At 41.9% G+C, this 15695-nt stretch overlaps 1 protein-coding gene across 1 annotated transcript; it reads right to left on the bottom strand.

The window, feature by feature from the left end:
• Window positions 1-1058: 1058 nt before the first annotated feature.
• Window positions 1059-10657, bottom strand: UBE2A (ubiquitin conjugating enzyme E2 A). Its single transcript, XM_032621017.1, has 6 exons — window positions 10414-10657; window positions 10194-10274; window positions 9775-9800; window positions 3798-3887; window positions 2705-2793; window positions 1059-2361 (listed from the first exon to the last, which is right to left on the bottom strand). Exons 1-6 carry the CDS (start codon window positions 10455-10457, stop codon window positions 2233-2235), a joined length of 459 nt encoding a protein of 152 aa, XP_032476908.1. The 5' UTR covers window positions 10458-10657; the 3' UTR covers window positions 1059-2232.
• Window positions 10658-15695: the final 5038 nt, after the last annotated feature.

The following is a 15695-nucleotide window of genomic DNA, read 5'->3' as shown; positions in this document are numbered from 1 at the left end:
TGTACAAAAAAAAAATATTAAACTTGCACATTCCCAATCTCACCTTAATTTTTTCAAGTATAAGTAACAGTGTCAATATTTAAGATAACCCAGCCACAGGACTTCCCTGGAGGTCCAGTGGTTAAGACTCAGTGCTTTCACTGCCGTGGACCCGGGTTCAGTCCCTGGTCGGGGAACTAAGATCCCACAAGCTGCACAGTGTGGCAAAAACAAACAAACAAAAAGAACAAAAAAAAGATATCCAGCCACAGTAGGATGAAGAAATTTATGTAAAACTGATCTGCCAAATAAAGACCAATTTAATGTCATTCTACTTTGAAGTAGAAATGGACTTAAGAGAAAGTAAGTGCATTTAAGGATGTTGCTTCTAGGTGAAACTAACCAGTCCATGTGTTCAGTGTAGGATGAGCTCCCTCATGTTGAGGCTCCTTTAAGTGCCATGTCTTAGAGGATGTATGGGTACACACACCACAAGGACTTAATTTCAATTAGCGCCCACCCCCCCTCCCCAAGAAGTGAGTTTCCACAGTCACTGTCCTTGTCTCTAAAATGAGATAGATTGCTCCTCAGAAGAAAGCAGAGTTTTGTTTAAACAAGGTAACATTGAGGATACCTGTACTCCCAAGCTTTACATGAGACTTAAAATACCATTTTATTATTTAGTTTGTTTGTTAAGCTAGGGCCTTTTTAAGAGGTGGACTGTCAGGATCAACAAGTTAGATCTTGGTCTCTGAGGATGCTGGTAAATCTCCAGGTTACTTCTCCCCCCCTTACCACAATTTCGTTCCCTCGATTGACTGTAATATGTGGTGAAGTAACTTTGTTTCACCTAATAGATTTACATTCTGTTAGCACGTTTTAAAAAAGCTTTAAACACTTATGACTGAAAAGAAAATACGTCCTCTCCAGCAGTATCTACTCTTCTCCCTCTCCCAGAATCTGTATTTTTGCTTTTACCATAATTTTTATTTTAAGGGGGGGAATGAGTAGATATGAGAGTCCAATAAATTCATACTAAAAGTTCATACTGAGCTAAAATATAATTATACCTTGACTACAAAATTTTAAGGTTATTTTTATTTACAAGTTTTGAAAAATGTACATTTTTTACATGGGTTACTTGTGCAAAGTTGAATTCAGAAGAGTGATAAATGCACAAAAGGTGACAATGGAACATCAGACAAAACATTTACAAGCTTTGTCCCACACTGCTACTTAAAGGTACTGTCAATCTAAAAGTATAAATATCCAAAGAAAGATTACAGACATTGACTTTAAGGTTCTTATAATACTGAAAGGGAGGAAGAAACTAAAGCATGCAGCATTAACAGAGGATTTGAGTGGAAAATAGTTTACCACAGACATGTTCCCTTCCTTGGGTTAATTAAAACTCTAAAAAAACAATGATTATAAATTTGTTCATCTAGGGTAGCACTGCTCCTTTAAAAGGATTAAAGGATCTCCAACCTTCCCTAGCTTAAAAACTAATGATTGTTTCCATTCCTCTGCTCCCACACCTCTTTAAAAAGTGAAAATCCAGAAGACTTCAGTATCCTGAATCTTAGCTTGGGTGTGTCCATCGAACACCTTGCAAGGAGAGGAAGTGTCAGTTACTATGCTGCACTCCTTTGGCTGAGCCCTTTAACATTCTCCTTCCTACCAGTACAAAACACAACTCATGTTAGTTTGATATTAGTATCACAGCCTCTTTAGCTTCCGTTGCTCTCTCAAAATGAATGTTTATGTGGATTTGTTTCCCTGTTTCCTATAGGCCATATTCCAAAAATTCACTTCTAAATCCAACAAAAGTGAAGGACCAGCCAGGGTGAAACGCTTCAGTAATCATTCTGTTAAAAATAACATTCTGGTCATCAAGCTATGCATAAGCACCACTTGTAAAACCATTCATTTTAAAAGCTTAGTGTAAAGTACAGTAACACAATACTGCCATAAAACTGGAAATGAGATACAACAGAAAAGGAATTAATTAAGCATTAGTGACTTTTTGCACGTAACCCAGGTACAGTACATTTGATCTCATAGAGGGTGTTTTCTGATGTTTAAGGAGAGGGTAGAAGGGGTAGGAAAAGCCCGGCAAGGGAAGATGGAAACAGCACAACAGCTATTTTGCTTTTAATAAAGTAAATGTAATGACACTGATGAACAGGAAGGTGACAAACACATCAATATATATTTTTCTTATGACCAGCTGCTTCTTTTCCTGCACCCGGGTCAACAGTCACGCCAGCTCTGTTCTACTATCGCAGAAACACGTTTTTCATACTCCCGCTTGTTCTCCTGGTACAGCTGAGCAGCCTGGCTGTTTGCTGGACTATTGGGATTGGGTTCATCCAAAAGAGACTATAGAGACAATTTGTAAAAAGTCAGTTCCTCAATGCAAATATACATATACACGTGGTTGGCCAAAAACTTTGTTCAGGTTTTTCGTACCATCTTATGCAAAACCTGAACGAACTTTCTGGCCAACCCAATATGTATATTCAACACACTCGGATTGTCCTAGGTAGCAGCTAAATTTGCTCTCTTAGCATAATAATGTACAGTTACATTAATCTGCTAGTAGCTAGGCAAACATATATGTTTTCTGGTGGGTTAGGTCTTACCTACTTTTTACTTATGACTTTCAAAAACAATTGCTAATATAAACATATCAAAGGCCATAGTCACATTAAGGAAAATTCACCTGTATGGATGTTAAAATGGAAGACACATCATATGTTGGACTCCAACGGTTCTGAAGTATGTCCAGACATATACTACCATCTGCATAGACTAAGAGCATAAAAGTAGGTTATGTTAAACGTAACAAAACCATTAAGGTTTTAATATCATAGTCAAGACAAATACAGTCAAGAATACTTTGCTTTTGAGGTTTAAAAAAGATTACTTAGCTGCTTCTTAGTTACCTTCCTAAAAGAAGTGTCATAATCACTACTAGTGAAACAGGATGATCAGAGAATGTCAAACATAATCAGTATAAAACTGGAAGATGCCTAATGCTTGTTATTCTGAAAAGACTGCCCTGTTATCCAGGAAACCACGCACAATTTTTAAGAGGGTTCCTCATCATTGATAGACTTATGGGAAATTCACTCCACTAAATTTTTAAACTTTATCTCCTATCTGAAATAACCAAGATAGCTGAGAGTTCACAAGGTTTCATTTTGGTATGAAGATAAAAATATCTGATACCCTGGAAAATACATGATTAACCTGAATAAAAGGCAACTTGTTCTAGGCTTACTACTAGAAAAAAAAATAAAAGAGCAAAATAGTAAGTTAGAATCACCTGTGGCACTTTTCCAATATACCGTATACCTGGACTCAACCACAGAATCTGATATTCAGTGGGTCTGGAGTGGGGCCGGGACATCCATGGCTTTTAAATGTCCCACGCTAATTCTGATCTGCATCCAAAGCTGAAAACTATTGCTCTAAATGCTAGTGAAAATAATCACAACACAAAACTACCCCAATCTGGCCTTACATTAAAAGGAAACCTCAAGAACATCCTTATTTTTGTTTAGTAAGTAAATGATAAAATCATCCAAACCAGGAGGCTCTCAGATTCCAAGCAAAGGCAATGTCCCTTCACTGCTTCAGTTCTAGGACCACAGACCAAGACAGCAACAGACCACCGTGAACAAGTTCAGCTTTCAGGAAACAGCAAGATGCCTAGACAAATACTCAGGTGCTACAGACAAATAGGAAATGTGGAATACCTCCCAAATAAACAGTGTAGTAGTTTGAAATACTGTATTAAAAGTGATACTTGCCATTTGGATGAAACATCTTAGAGACAAATCTAACCGTAGGTGGCTTATTCGGATATTCTTCAGTGAATTCTATTGTAAGCTTAAAGGTTCCTGTAATTAGAAAAGAAAGGGTTAAGAAAACCTACTTATCACTTCGTTCGGTAGTACTTTGTTTTTAATACTACATGACTTCTTTTTTCAAGTATTATATGAAATAACGCAAAGATATAGAGTAGACAGGAAAGAGACCAGGTAAGAGATACAGCTCCAGGGATTGCCCTAAAAATGGACAGACACTGTAAGAACCATCACTCAAAGGTGGTTTGTTTTCTGTTTTTCCATTATTCTCCCCTCAACTTAAATACAGCCATTTTAAACTCAAAATTACTGCCTGCAGGATAACTTTAGCCACTGTACATTTTGAAGACATCCTTAAAATGACAAGCAACTAGAGCCAAAACGTGGCCTTCCTCCTTGAGAAGACTGAAAGACCTTAATAAAGGCCAATTTTAATCAGCTGTCATCTTAAATGGTGATTTTTAAATGCACTAGAAAGAATGAGAGCACAAAGTTCAAAAACCAATGCTAGAAATACAAATCAGTAATCAAATTATTTTTAAAATAGCAGGAAATAAGAAAAGTGTTCACTGGCTCCTCTTCATGTAATAGCAACTCTATAATGAAAACATAATTGAATGTAAGCCAGAAAAAACTTCACAGTCCCTCTTTAAAACCCTTAAGTATGACTCACAAGCTACTTCACTATAAAACCAACTCAATTATTCACACTAATGGTAGGAATTAATGGCAGAAATAATTAAAAAATCATATTAGATTGCATTCATGTCTCCAGTAAATTTCTTTCTAATGATGTTTGTTTACGCTACTATTGAAACAAATTATTTTTCTTGAATGTGTGTCAACTAAGGTAGCAGGAGGCCCTAAAGTATACTAAGTTAACAGACTTATTTATAAGAAATGGACAAACTGGATCTCATTGAAGAATTGCTGGGGACTTCCCTGGTGGTCCAGTGTTTAGGACTCTGCGCTTCTACTGCAGGGGACACTGGTTCGATCCCTGGCCGGGGAACTAAGATCCCGCATGCCCCACAGCGCGCCCCCGCCCCCCACCAAAAAAGAATTGTTGGATGTTGTGATTTGGGGAGATTATTTTCTTCAAAATGTTATTTTTAATTGGGTTTAATAAATTCAAGAAAACAACTGGGCAATTGTTTTTTCCTGACTGAAATTTCTTCAAGTAATCTTAAGGAATCAGTTATTATCTAAGGTGATGCACGTTCCACTATATTACTCTGGTCCATTTAATAAATTACTTATTCTAATACAATAGACCACACTTCAGATAGAGTATAATTTGTTACTGGTTCCTTCGAGTTAGCAATTTATTTCCTCCTTGCTTCCATTCCTCCTTTCCACTTAAGAAAAAAAGACTATAGGGCTTCCCTGCTGGCACAGTGGTTGAGAGTCCGCCGATGCAGGGGGCACGGGTACGTGCCCCGGTCCAGGAGGATCCCACATGCCGCGGAGCAACTAAGCCCGTGTGCCACAAACTACTGAGCCTGTGCTCTAGAGCCCGCGAGCCACAACTACTCAAGCCCGCGTGCCACAACTAATGAAGCCCACGCGCCTAGAGCCCGTGCTCTGCAACAAGAGAAGCCACCGCAATGAGAAGCCCGCGCACTGCAACGAAGAGTAACTCCCGCTCGCCGCAACTAGAGAAAGCCTGTGCAGCCACAAAAACCCAACGCAGCCAAATATAAATAAATAAATATATAAAAATTTAAAAATGCAACATATGGAGACATATTATATTCCCCAACTATAGTTACTCCCTAAACTTGAAAGTCAGATCTGAAGTTACTATGTATTATAACTAAGGACAAAAAGCAAAATATTTTGGAATGGATAAACATGCTATAGTCCATCAGAACACACTTCACCTTTATCACCACCTGGTCATAACTCTTCCTATTTTTGAGGAAGAAAGCATAGTTCTTTCTTTTCAGTTCTATTGATATTATAATACGCAAGGAAAAGTGGGAATGACTGTTCAAAACTCTGAGCTTCCTTATGTATCTCAAGTATAAACACATTTGGCTCAGTGTTGATACCCGCTTAAATTATAGCTTAGAGATTTATCATCAAGAAATTGCTCTAAAAAAACTGCTCTAAAATTGGGCAGATTTAATAGCATGCAGAGCTCCCAAGTACTTTAAATTAAAACCATCATTAAATATGATACCTAAAGGTGGTAAAGTCACACAGAAGGCAGGCGTAGGTGGAAACAGTGGAGTGCAGTGGGGCAGAGCAGAAGCTTTGCAGTCAGACAGATCTGGGTTCAAATCCTTGCTTTGCTACTTGCTAGTTATGAAACCTTTGGGGAAACTGCTCAACTTGAGTAAACCTCAAGTTCCTCATCTGTAAAATAGGGTTAATAATAGTACCTGCTACATAACATTGTTGTGAGGTTTAAATGAGGGAAAGATGCACAGTGACACAAAATAAGTGCTTCATAAATATTTTAGTTACAATAATTCTACAGTTTCATATCTCTAGACCCAGCTGAAGGAGGCAAAACCCAAAAATCCAAACTTCACTATCAGTAAGAAAAATACAATTAATGAATTCAAATATTAAATAGTACTTTCTTTCTGACCTACATCAATCACAGTGAAAGCAAGTTGAGTACATATGCTGATGGCTCACAAAACCCTTGACTTGAACTTTCTGCCTAATGCTTGCCTAAAAGTTCAACAAGGTGGTTACTTAGCTACCAAAGAAGTTAATCAAGTCTTTAAGAACAGCTCATTCAATATCTTGAGAAGTGAAACCAAGATAATTTATATTCAATGTGAATATAAATTAGGACGTACCTAAATCTTACTCAAAGCACACATTTAAAGGGATATTTCATACTTTTAGCCACCTTAAACAATGAGAACCTCTTTAGTACAACTCTCAATCCAATTTCTGAGATCCAAAACAAATGTTAAGGAAATTTAAAATCTGAGAATTAATACTATGCAATCGAGACTAGAGCTTGTCCTCTGAATATTTAGAAGGCTAGGCTTTAAAATAATTGGAAACTTAAGCCTCACCATTGTTGTATAAATCTGTACTGATTTTTTTATCTTCCTGAGGAGGTCACAACATTGTAAGGAAAGTATCAATTAATCCATCTATGTATAGGGACCAGGAAAATTATATAAATGAGTTAAATGGCTGGTGTATGGCAATAGGGAGTGATATGGTTAAAGCAGAGAGTGTATGTTCTGCCTGTCACAAATTCAATTTTTTGAAAATATTGTATTGGCCAAAGAAAGCACCTCTGTAGGTGTTTTCTGCCATTTAGCCACCAGTTTGTGACCCCTGAGGAGAAAGCAAAGTACATGTACTTAAAAAATTCTTTTTGGATGACTGAAAAAAGTCTGATTTTTAAGATAATACCTAAATACTCTTCATCATAGGATTTATTTACCTTAAGAACACCCCTAGTGGACTTTGATTCATTTTTTTTAAAAGACACCAAATTCTTAAGAATATATCTATTATGAAAATCAAGTACTGGTATCTTACTGTGTCTATTAACAATTTTCAGATGATGTGATGGAGGATACATTGTTCCTTAACCTTCGTATTCAGCATACATACCAAGATATTTTATGAGGAAGTATTTCTCCCCAATGTTTTGTTTGGTAGTGTAAGCTCTTGGGAACATAGTCCTCTTACCTTCAAGTGTGTAAAGTTAAATCAAACACCTTTAAGAGTTCCTTCTCTTAAAATTTCATCTCTTTAACTAGGGTCTGGCTGTTCCAGAAACCTCCACTACAAATGGTTTACAAGGAAGCAGCAAAAGTAGTTTTGGAGCTGTTGATTTATATAATACATTGGCAACAGCAAAATCAACTATGCCACTTGTCCCTAATTGGGCCTTTCCAGTAAATTCCCTAACTGTAAATAACAGGGATTTTTAAATGGTCAAAAAATTTCTTGTAAACTTGGTCAGTGTTCTAGACACCTGAGAAAGCATCCATGGATAGCAGACTGCTCAAAAGAATGAATGAGAAAAGGGTACTGTCATTTAGCCGGAGTAATTCCTTTCAGCAATGTCAGGGTGGAGATACACATCATCAAAAAAAGAGCCAGTAATGTCAAGGGGGAAGGTCCAGGCACATAATGGATTCCACAAGTACCTTTTCAACTCATACCACTTAAAACGAGAGAAGCACCCTTGAAATATTTAAGTTGCCAACCCCAGCAAAGTGGTGTACTAGTAATAAAGCTGTGCCCAGCGTAAAGCAGTCTGAGTAAAATCAGGAGGAAAAAAGAAGCCAATGAAAACAAAGCCTGCTGGAGCTAAAGCAAATACACAGCTAATCTGCACATAAAACTTAAGTATGAAGAACTAGCACCAACCTAGTAGAGGAAAATTAAGCTTAGCTAGCTCTTGCTACAGATCAGGATCAGTTCAAATGATTTACTGCACCAAAGTATCAATAGCATGGCTTGAGGATCACACTCCCCTGCCGTCATTTCTTTTTATTGCAGCACTGAAGAGCAGTGATATCCACCCAGTGGGTAAAGGTAGAGAGGAAACTACAAGTATTTAGGCTACTGTCTACAGTCTTCTAGGGAAATGTTGAGTGTTTGAGACAAATCATAGAATTGGTTAATATTGACCTACCTCACAACATCTTGTGGTTGGTAGCATCAAAAAGCAAACTGACTTGGCAACATAAGTTTGTACTTAGTAGTTTGCAGAAATGTTTTTGTTCCCGCCTTCAAACTGAGTTATGTGCATATGTGTGTGCATATGTGTACAATATCTCTCAAATGCTACATGACCAAAGGAAGGTAAGTCATTGAGAAAAAAATTACAGAAAGATCCTTTTCTTTTTAAAAATACCTCAAGATATTAAAGATGTCGATTAGTAGTTAAAATACTTTTAATCATCTTTTTAAATGTATTAAGCTTTCAAAAACAATTAACTACATTCACACAAACACACACACATACACACACACACAACTGAATGCACTAAAACTATATCAATGTTAATTTCCTGGTTGTGCATAGTCATTCAAGATGACTTGTTACCAAAGGGGCAGGGGCGCAGGTGAAGGGTATACAAGGTCTCTCTGTAATATTATTTATTACAACTGCACATGAACCTATAATTATCTCAAAATAGGAAGCTTTAAAAAATCCTTAAAAAGCAACTAACGTGTGTTTTTAAAAGTCAAACCTAAACCCATTAAAAATCAGGTACCTATAAGTACATGTAGTACCTTGAAGTAGGTTGGACACTGGTCAAGACAGTACATTAAGGCTCCCCTCAACTGTGAAATTGCTTTGAGATTACTGACCATCAAGTCTTGATAAAAGCACATACTGAAAACTCATTTAAAAATTAGAAACATTATGCTCAAACTGGCTATTAAAGGTGCCATTAAAGACCATCTTAAAGCAGTGAGGCTGACAGGCACTCAATGCCAGACGGTAGAAACCAGACAATTGTGTGCAAGGGATGCTTGCATCCACTCAACATCCAACAAACACACATTAAGCACCTGCTGAACACAGTTCCCGCCCTTGTGAAGAATTCTGAATCAAATGGTCCCTGGGCTCTCTGAGCCTATCAGCAAGTGGTTGGGTTGACACTTACTCAGTATCTTGATGGGGGGCTGAATTTAGCAGGATCACAGCCCAAACCTCACAGACCCTTAACATCAGTGGTATGATGCTCCTTTTACTGCCTTACCCGGATTTTTTTTTAAGAAGCAATAAAAAAGATGCAGTTCTAGTCAAGCGGACAATAGCCAGAACAACCTGCCACAGACTGGATTCCACTCAAGCCTTTAGTAGGCAGAGGCTAGGGAGAAGCGGGTTCCTAAGTAGGAGGCACTTCCAGGATGACTGGGAACCCTTTCCCCAGATGATCAGCCTCCTGAAAGGTGGGTAAAGAAACTCTCTTACCATCCTCAAACGGGGTCCCTTCAGGCCTGCAACACAGAGAAAAACCAGTCAGTTCCCGCTTCGGGGCTCCCCTCTCCCCGATTCATCTGAGGAGATGGCTATTACGAGCCCTGCTCGCTCCGCCGCTGGTAAACCACCGCTTCCCGGGTCGCAAAACCACTACCAGCAGAGGTCTGGGGCTCAGAAATCCCGGGCAGGCCGCCGCGCCGAAGCGCCACCACTCCCCGCCCCGCCCCCCTTAGTACCCCAAATGGTTCCCCTGGCAGCGGGAACCGAGCTAATCGAGGCACAGGCTCCGGGGAGGCGCCTAGGCCCAGCCAGCCCCAAACACTCTCCCTCTGCCCCCGCCTCCGCACCGGGCCGGTCCCGGAGGGCACACGCGTCCCTAGCCCTCGCCGCCACCCGGAACGCAGACTCACCCAAAAATGACCGCGTTCCAAACCATTATGTTGTTCTCGGATGGAGCCCCGCTGACTCCGGCTGGAGGATCCTCCTGCAACCTTCAAGGAAACAGACAGGGGGCCCGCAATTCGGCACCCGCTCGTGCCGCCAGCCGCCCCGCGGCCCGCCCGGCCCTCCGCCGGCCCCGCCCTGCGCCCCGGCCGCAGCCCCCGGACCCCGGCGTCCCGGGCGGGTTACCTCTTGAAGTCCCTCATGAGGCGCCGCCGAGCCGGGGTGGACATGTCTCTAGCGGGGTCAGGGGTGGGGCATACACCGAGCTCTCGCGTCCCCGCCGGCGGTAAGGCGGCCGAGGAGGCTGGGGAAGCTGAAGGAACCGAGGGGGACGCTCCCAGAGGAACTGCACTGCCTCTCCGAAGTCGAGGGTCTGTCTGGCGCCGGCTGAGCACCACCCCTGAGTAGACGGGGGCTGAACCAACCTAGAAGGAAAGGGCGGGGGTGGAACGCCGATCGCCGGACAGGCCGTACCAAGACGGGGCGGGGGGGGGGGGACGGAAAGTTGCTTAGGTCATTAAACCCGGGCGGGAGGCGGGGGTGTGGTGGAGAGGCGAGCTGCGGGCCGCACGTAATTGCCTGGAACTCACTAGGATCGGGTGGTGGAAGGGGGTGCACCTCTATTTGCCAATTCTAAGACGAACCCTGGGAAGCTCTTTTCTGTTTTCCTTTTTCTTTTCCCTTTCTTTCTTTCTCTTTTTTTTTTTTTTTGAGATCAGATCACTTATTAAAGTGAGCACAGTGGCTGAGGGGGGAGAAGAACGATGAAAGTCGCAATCTCGAGATCTCGAGGTGGGAGTGGGTGGAGGCAAAACCGGTTGTCCAAAAGCCGGAAGTCTAGGGGACACACCCCCTGCGGACACGGGAGACTGGGGAGGAGGATGTGTGACTGCTTAAAATGACTGAAAATCCAAAGAATAAATCGACCTCGACTATGAGGTCGAGGGTCGCTTCTCTATGAAATGTGGGTCCGTCCTCTATGGGGTGAATGTGCGGGATTTGGGTCCCAACATTTAGGCCAATGATCACCCCAAAGCAGAATGAAATGGTGTTGTGTGTCCTGGGGGAGGGAATGAGAGCTGCAGGCAAGCAGAATGAGGCTTTAGCTTTGGGCACTCACAATTTGGCTCTGGAACCACATTTCCCCTTGGCAGTTCAACAAGCCAAGCAGCTAATATATGTTCAGAAGAGTCCAAGGTATGAGAATATCCGACTGCAGAGAATTGGAAGAGCAGTGAGTCTGAAGTAAAGTAACGGTAAGATGCACGTGAAAAAGCTGCAGGTTGCAGGGAAGAGTCACAGTTAGTATGTGGACCTGCAAAAGCAATAACAGTTTTAAAGAATATTTTTTAAAAGGTCAACCCAAGGGCTTCCCTGGTGGCGCAGTGGTTGAGAGCCCGCCTGCCAATGCAGGGGACACGGGTTCGTGCCCCGGTCCGGGAGGATCCCACATGCCGCGGAGCGGCTGGGCCCGTGAGCCATGGCCACTGAGCCTGCTGCGTCCGGAGCCTATGCTCCGCAACGGGAGAGCCCACAACAGTGAGAGGCCCGCGTACCGGGAAAAAAAAAAAAAAAAAGTCAACCCAAAATAACATAGAATGTAGGCAAAATACTCATTTAAGGATTTTTGAAAATATGAGAAAGGTAGGTTTGGGTTAAGTCATGGAGAGTTTTGAATGACAAGCTAATGGCTTCCTTGGAAGGTGGTTGAGCAGAAAAGCGACATGATCAGAGCTGTGCTCATCAGAGATGGGTCCCAGGACAGCAACTAGGAGACTCTTGAAGTATTCCAGGTGAGAGATACTGAACCAGGCAAAGACAATAAACATGGAGAGGAGGGGATAAATGGAGAGGACCTGGCAACAGATAGAATGTGGGGGCAAGAGAGAGGAAGGAGTCAACTATGGCTCAAGTTCTGGGGACTTCCCTGGCGGTCCAGTGATTAGGGCTCCACGCTTCCACTGCAGGGGGCACAGGTTCGATCCCTGGTCCAGGAACTAAGATCCCACAAGCCCCACGGTGCACTGCAGTGTGGCGTGGCCAAACAAACAAACAATGGCTCAAGTTCTAACCTCCAAGATAATTGGGGGTTTGAAGGTGCCATTACCAGAATTACAGAATAGAGAGGGAGGGGCAGTTTTGGGAGAGGACATTTGGGGACTTACTGAGTTCATGGGACTAGTGAGACATTCGCGTGAAGATGTCCAGAAGATATCAGATGTGCAGGAAATTGTTTTTAACATGGGAGGCAGGAGGCACTTGACAGTGGTAGTGATTCTAGCTGCTGCTTTACAACAAGTACTCTCATGGCCAAGGATTTATATCTCCCATTAACTCCAACGTATGAGTTAAGGCAAATCTCCCTAATAGCATCACATTATGGCTGTGATGGGAAGGGGTTACAAAAATAAATTTAAAACCTCCTTTTCCTCTAATCTAGGAGCTTGCAGTCTACTAATACGCACATATGAAATCAACAAAAGCAAGGTCTACGAAAGCAAGTGCGTTAGTTTTCTATTGATGTTTAACAAATTACCACAAGCTGTTAGCCAACTTCAATTCCTTGTGGCTGTAAGACTGAAGGCCCCATTTCCTCAGTGACTGCCAGCTGGGGACCAGTCTCAGCTCCTAGAGGTTACCTTTATACCTTGCCACGTGGCCTACTCCATCTTCAAAGCCAGCAACAGAGAATTTCTCTCCCATCAAATCCCTCTCACACTTTTTTTTTAACGTATATATATTTTTTCATCTCACAGTTTGAATCTCTTTCTCCAGGAAGAGCCCAGTTCACTTTAAGGCCTTATCTGATTAGGTCAGGCCCACCCCAGATAATCTCCTGATCTTAAAATCATCTGATTTGGGACCTTAATTACATCTACAAATTTGCCTCATAGCAGAACCTAGATTAGTGTTTGACTGAATAGCTGAAAGAAGTGACCAGAAATCTTGAGGAAGGGGGTGGCATCTTAGAATTCTCCCTCCAGAGCAGCAGCAAGATACATAGCAGAAACATGTGAATCCACAGATGCTGAGGGGCTGTACAGCAAGGGAATCATCAGTCTGGTGGGGTTAGAAGAAGCTTCCTGGAATGGGTCTATTTCAAAGCTGTTTCAGAAGAGATGAAAGCAGGGCTTGGGAGGGAGAAACTCAGTTTCTATGAGGGCAACAGCACGAGCATGGACATGGAGCTTAACCAGGATCTGGGGGTAGTGGGCAGATTAGAGTGGCTAATGCAGACCGACGAGACCTTGGCTTGGAAAAGTGAGGATGACAGAAGTTAATGAAATGCCCTCAAATGCGAGGATGAGGAATTTAGGCTTGATAGGCAGCTTTTGTAGGTGTTTGAGCCCAAGAGAGATGTACTGAAAACATCCTACTGAGAAGCAGCATAGAATGTACTGGAGAGGAGGAGAGAGTCTGGGAGGCTCCTGGATATAAGGGACTGGGTATAAATGTCTAAAACTCATTGAAGGCTAGAGATGTGTTTGAGTTTGTTGCAGGCCTGTTTTCTGCAACTCCTTTGCTGTATAGCTAAGGAATAGCTCTTTGACTACCTAATGAGGAAAAATCAAGAGCGTGAACCGAAGCAGTTTGGAAGCCCTGGGGCACTGGGATGTGGGGAGAGTGTTCCCTGACTGCACAATGGAATTGCTTTGCAGGAACGCTGTGCCCTCACATTCCCCATCAGAAGCAGGGTTGTCATAGCAAGCAGCACACAGAAGATTGTTCTCCAGCACAGGCGATTATAGGGCTGGAATATACTAACTATAGCAGAGCTGGCCGAGCATCCCTTCCATCCCGTTCTCACCTTGATATCTTGAAGAAATACCCTCTTCACAGGCAAGCATCCCCCCTTCCCCCCAAGAACAGGGGTCAAGAAACTAGAGGTCCTTTTCAATTTAAAGAAAAGTGTGTTAGCAATGCAGCTGCAGAGAAGATTAAAAATTCCAAATTGTTCAGAGGCAAGGATCTGAGCATTTTCCTAAAAGGGAGGAAAAATATGGGACTATATGACTAGGGAAATTGTGGAATTTTGTTCTTGTTTTCAAAATGCAGAATAGATTGTGATTTTCCTCAACTATTTGGGGTTGGAGAGAGAAACCAAATAAAATATCATCTCCTGCCTTATGAGGCTGGGAGTTTGTATTTCTGTTAGCCAGTGAAGGCAAGGAATTTTATTTTTCTATAGTTCCCACTTCTATCAATAAAATTCAGTACAAATGACAACCAAGGAACAACAGAAAATAAAATCAAAAGATTTTTCTTGACTCCAATAATCTTGGAAGACAAATCAAGAGGATCACCTACACAGGAGACACCAGTTGTCACAGTGTGTGTTCTTGGCAGTAAAGGTAGTAGTATGCTGTCCATTTATAGCCCCTAGAACACAAGGAGAGAAAGAGATGGGGGAGGGAGAGAGGAGAGAGAAATGGTGAAGCTTAGAGAAATGGGGAAATTAGGGCCATGAACATAGGCTTTCACTACCTGCTGAACTGCTGAATAGAGGAAAACAAAGGCATGGCTGAATAATGCACCCCTCCTCAAGACCTCCATGTGCTAATCTCCATGTCCTAAACCTGTGAACATGTTACCTTATATGGCAAAAGGGACTTTGCAGATGTGATTAAATTTAGAATCTTGAGATACGGAGATTATCCAGGATTAAACAGGTGGCCCTGATAATAATCACACGGGTCCTTATAAAAGGAAAGGAGGAGTCTGAATTCAGAGAGAAGGCCCTGTGATGATGGCAGTAGAGATTGGAGTGATGCAGCTACCAGCCAAGGAGCCAAGGGTTGCTGGCAGCCTCTAGAAGCTGGAAGAGGCAGAGAATGACTTTTCCACTGGAGCCTCTAGGAGCAATCAGCCTGGATGACACCTTGACTTTAGACCACTGAGATTGATTTTGGACTTCTGATCTCCAGAACCCTAAGATAACAAATTTGAATTTTCTTAAGCCACTGAGTTTGTGGTAGTTTGTTACAGCAGCAAAAGGAAACTAATACAAATGGCTACAGTGTTGCACGTGAGAATTCAAACAAATCAGCCACATCCACCAGCAAACTACAAACCGAATCCAGCCTGCCAGCATTCCTCCTACGGCCTGCAGGCTAAGAATGTTTTTCTGTATTTTTAAACGGTTGAAAAAAAAATCAAAAGAAGAATAGTATTTAATCATATTTCATGACACATGAAGATGACATGAAATTCAAATTTCAATGTCCATAAATAAAGTTTCACTATGGCTGCTTTCGTGCTGCAACAGCAGAGTGGAGTAGCTGTGACAGAAAGTGTATGTGGTGCCCTCATCACTTCCCACTGTTGGTCGGTACACTACGAACCATGGTGACACAGTTATATCTCAACAGCATTTTGGGTACCACTCGTATCACTTGTGTTTTGGCATTATTATTATTATTTTTATTACAAGTGCATACCTAGCATGTCAAAACAAGAAAATAAAAGTG

This window comes from Phocoena sinus, chromosome X, assembly GCF_008692025.1.
Source record: "Phocoena sinus isolate mPhoSin1 chromosome X, mPhoSin1.pri, whole genome shotgun sequence".
In the NCBI taxonomy this organism is placed as follows: Eukaryota; Metazoa; Chordata; class Mammalia; order Artiodactyla; family Phocoenidae; genus Phocoena; species Phocoena sinus.
This window is presented reverse-complemented; position numbering and strand designations above follow the sequence as displayed.

Excerpts from the sequence above, each read along its gene's own strand:
- UBE2A (XM_032621017.1), bottom strand. The coding sequence starts at position 10,457 with ATGTCCACCCCGGCTCGGCGGCGCCTCATGAGGGACTTCAAGAG. Across the intron at positions 3,888-9,774 it reads AGGGACCCCGTTTGAGGATG|GAACCTTTAAGCTTACAATA; the intron begins GTAAGAGAGTTT and ends TTCTAATTACAG. Across the intron at positions 2,794-3,797 it reads TAAGATGTTTCATCCAAATG|TCTATGCAGATGGTAGTATA; the intron begins GCAAGTATCACT and ends TTATGCTCTTAG.